The sequence below is a fragment of the Capricornis sumatraensis genome, chromosome 8 (assembly GCF_032405125.1).
Source record: "Capricornis sumatraensis isolate serow.1 chromosome 8, serow.2, whole genome shotgun sequence".
Lineage (NCBI taxonomy): Eukaryota > Metazoa > Chordata > Mammalia > Artiodactyla > Bovidae > Capricornis > Capricornis sumatraensis.
Window position 1 is genome coordinate 93788794 of NC_091076.1, and position 4124 is coordinate 93792917.

The window sequence follows — 4124 nt, forward strand, 5'->3', positions numbered from 1 at the left end:
GCTGTTTCTGTGTCCTTTGTGATGGAAAGTGGAGGTAGCGAAACATCTGGGATCCCAGGCTGGGATACACCACAGCTTCACGAGTCTGTCAGCCATAAATAGACTCTTTTCCTTTTTTCATCTTTGGCTGTCAGATCAGAGGATTACAACTCCGAATTCTGGAAGCGACCCCATCAATGATTCAATCCAAACTCTCCTCTGCCCATTCGAAGGGCACCCGAGTCCATGGAATCACGTGACAGCAGATCTCTCCAGATGCTTATCCCACCCCCACTTCCATTTTACAAAGAGGAACTCGAAGTCCAGGAAGACAAGAGCGTAATATCCGAGATCACCTGGCACGCTGGGGGCAGGGGCAGGACTAGAAACCCCATCTAGGGACCCAGTCTTGTGTTCTGGGCACAACAAGGCACTCAAGGCTCTTCTGCCTGGCAGAGAGATGGGGAAGGGGGAATCGTATCGAACGCTCTTAACCAGTTCCCGGGCTTCCCTCCACTGCTCCCTTAAAACTCCAGGGCAATGAAATGCTTCCTTTTCCGCCTCCTCTCAAGTGGGACCATCAAAAGTAGGCGGCCCCGGCGGGGCGGGTCTGCGTGGCTCAGTGTCTGTGACTCTCAGCGCCCTCCCCTGCCCCCGGGACCCCCTCGGCACGGGCGGGAGGTGGGATGGTTGCTGACCCCGGGATCCACAAGGCCTGCAGCCGGGAAGGTCTCAGCACCCCTCCCCGGCCCCGGGTTGCAGGTATTAAAAATGAAACCCAACCGATCAAACCGCGCGCAGGGGGCGGAAACCTGGGGCGCCCGGGTTGGGGGCCGCCCATGGGGCGGCGGGCCAGCTCTAATAGGCGTTCTCCAGCTCGCCCCGGTTGGCTTTGGTGCTCCGGGCGCGGGGCCGCAGCTTCCGGCCCGTTTGCGGCCGCGCGGCCTCGGGCCCGAAGTCCTTGAGCTCGGACTGGTTGTGGAAACGAGTGAGGCGCTTGCACTTGCACGAGGCTACCAGGCGCACCTTGCGTGCGCGCGGCGCCGCGCCGCCGGGACACAACAGCTGCACTCGCTGCGCGCGGTAGCGGTCGGGGATGCAGCGGAAGTCGGGCCCGCTCGGGCGCCACCACTTGCCACGGCCGATGGCGTTGGGCAGCAGGCGCGCCGGGCCGCACTGGCCGGAGCACACCAGCTCGGTGACCGGCTTGGCGCTGCGGCACGGCCCGTCGGTCACGTAGCGGGTGAAGTGCAGCTCCCGGCAGCTGTACTCGGAGGCGTCTGCGGAGAGGGGCGCGCGTGAGGACGGCCACCCGGCCCGGCTCCCCCCAAACCACCCCTGCCCGCCCCAGACCTGCCTCTCCCCAGACGCTTTTGCCCCTGGGGGTCTATTATGGGAAGGGCCCAGATACTCTGGAGCTGGTGGAAAGATCACTGGTCCACCTTCTCGCCCTAAAACTTTGGAGCCAAGTGACTGCTTCGGTTCGAATATCATCAGTTCCATGACTGTGTGACCTTGGACAAGTTGCTTAACCTCTGTGTGCTTCCTATCTGTAAAATGGGTTGTCTTGAAGATTCAGTGAGCCAATCCTTTACATATATAATTCAGGGGATGCTGCTTGGAACATAGTAAGAGCTGGAAGTGTCGGTGCTATTACAGTTATTATCCCTCTCCAAGGGGGCCCTCTTCACCAGACTTAAGTCACATCTGTCCCACAGGGCCCCTGGCCTCAGCAGGGTAGTTATTAGCCACACCTTCTGAATGGCTCTGACTTCTCCCAAATTCCTTTTCTAGCTGGTTGGGAGGAGTGACAGGGTGCAGAGGGGATGGAGAAAGGAGTAGGGGTTAATTGACGGTAATAAATCAGAGCAGCTACTGAGGAGGAGAGGGATGGAAGGAGAGGTGGAGAGGAGACTGAAGTCCTTAGACTTGAAAGGAGCCGATGGCAGCACCTCCAACCCCCTCATTATCACTGAGGCCCGGAGAAGGAAAAGCCCCTTCCGGAAAGGCAGAGCTGGTCTCCTGACTCTGCGCCTCTGAGGCCCCTGCACCTCCAGGCTCCCGCAAAGTGGAAGTTGTGTGCCTGGGCACCATGGGATGTTGAGTGGAGGAGTGAGGGGGGCCAAAGCGCTGCCTTTCACTACTTCTACTACCGTTCCTTCCCTATCAGGGGGCTAAGATCTGACCGAAAACCTAAAGCTTCAGTTGCCACAAACACTTATTAAGTACCTGGTGTGTACCAGGCACTGTGCTGGGCGCTGGGCGCATCTCTTCTGTGCTATTCTGTGGACACCCAATGGTGGCATAGACCTGCTCCCTGGGCAGGAGAAGATTGGGCTCTAAGGTCTGGCTTGATGCCTGAAGACACCTTGATCATGTCTCCTACTATGGACTTAGACTGGTAGGAGCTTTTTTAAACAGCTGGTCCTCATGTGAGCACCTGTCCATCCCCAAGGGTCTCATAGGGACAGTTTCAATGTGACACAAAGGGATGAAAAATAGTCCTATGACCAAAACCAGAGAGGAGACAGACAAGGCCAGCCCCCCATGCCCCTACCTTGTAGAATAAGCACAGCAGCAGGGGGTGTGGCGAGTTGCCTTCCTCCCCCAGCTGGCCTTTTGTTTCTGGTCTGGTTTGGCACCCTTGCCCCTGCTCCTAGGCCCGCAGGGGTGGTGTGTGGGGGCGGCCTGTTTGCCCAGGGAAGGAGGCTTGGGGCTTTCCAAGAATAGTACCCCTAGGTCAGGTGCTTCTTCTGCACAGGGTGACTCCGGAGCACGTGGCTTCCTCTGCGCCTGTGGCATTCATGGGAACCCAGAGAGGTGGACGTCTTGGGTTCCTTACAGCCCATCTCTTGAGTTTACTTGATCTTCCCTGGGCAGGAGCAGGGGAGAGGCACGGCTCCTCTGGCGTGCCCTCTGCAGAGCCCCCATTCCCAGCTGGTTGGGAGGCAGGGCAGGATGGGATCCCAGGGCCAGGGCTGTGGACTCCTCTCCCACCTGGACTGCGGCCAGAGGGCCTTCCTCTGAAGCATCATTCCGGCCCCCTGCCCCCAGCCATTCCTGCCATCTGCAGAGCCAGCTGCGCATGCTGCCCCTCAGGCTTCTCTGTGCAGACCCAGCCAGGGACCCAGGTGGGGTCTCTGCCCTTTCACTAGGGTCATGCTCCCTCCCAGGAAGGAGGCAAGGCTAGGTCTAGGGTGGGGACTCAGGACAGAGGGTGCCACCTGTGTCCACGCCCGGCCCCAAGGATGCTGCTTCCCCTCCAGGGCCCCCACTCAGGTAGCTGCAGTGCCCATTCCTTCAAGGGCCAGCTCACTGGGTAGATCATGGGTAGTGGGGGCTGAAGGGGTGCCCCTCTGGCATCCCTTTCTCACTGCTTTGCCAGGATTCGTTGTGACTTTTGGCCTCCGACATCTCCTATGTAGTCCCCTTCCAGGGCTGTCTTGTAATTGGATCAAACTGGCTTCAAATCTCAGCTGGCTTAACATGCCACTTCATCTCTGAAGCCTCCTTGGGAGGAGGACCTTGGGAGTTCCCTGGGGTACGGTCTGGGCATAGTCCATGTAGCGACTGCATCTAGCGGGTGCTCACAGACGCGAAGCTCCCTTGCCTTGTCCCCTCCCCAGTGGGGTCAGCAGTTGGACCCTACTCCTCTCTTCTCAGGAGGGGATTCTTTGAAATCTCCTTTCTGAGCCCCTGAGCCTGTCCCAGTGCTGCACCCACCACCGCAGCCTCCCTCCTGCTCTGGGCTTTCACCCCCAGGACCCTGTCAGCCCCACGCCCTCGCACTTGAGTTCTAAGGATACAGCTGACATGGCATCTTTCCCTGGCCTCCTGGCAAAGTTGTCTGTCCACTGGTGCTGGTAACAGTCCCAAAGAGAACCTTCCCAGGACCCTTATGCTAAAAATACTCTCCTGCGTCACATACCTTTGGTCTCAAAGGGGTGGTGGGGAGGTCTCCCTCCGTTCTCCGCCCGGTTCATGGTCTTGTTGTTCTGCTCTGGCAGAGGCTCGGGGTACTCGCCCAGCTCAGGGATGATTTCCGTGGCATCATTCTTGAAGGCCTGCCACCCCTGGCCCTCCACCACGCGGAAGGCTGCATGCACCAGCAGGCAGACGAGACACAGGGCAAGAGAGAGCTGCAT

General features: G+C 58.9%; 1 protein-coding gene across 1 annotated transcript; it reads right to left on the reverse strand.

Annotated features, from left to right (window-relative positions):
* Positions 1–837: 837 nt before the first annotated feature.
* On the reverse strand, positions 838–4124 carry SOST (sclerostin). Its single transcript, XM_068979008.1, has 2 exons — positions 3908–4124; positions 838–1259 (listed from the first exon to the last, which is right to left on the reverse strand). The coding sequence occupies exons 1-2, from the start codon at positions 4122–4124 to the stop codon at positions 838–840; spliced, it is 639 nt and encodes a 212-aa protein (XP_068835109.1).

Bases quoted from the DNA above. Each gene is read 5' to 3' on its own strand.
- SOST (XM_068979008.1), bottom strand. From the start codon at position 4,124: ATGCAGCTCTCTCTTGCCCTGTGTCTCGTCTGCCTGCTGGTGCATGCA. The intron at 1,260-3,907 runs GTATGTGACGCA...CCCTCTCCGCAG, and splicing joins CCACCCCTTTGAGACCAAAG to ACGCCTCCGAGTACAGCTGC.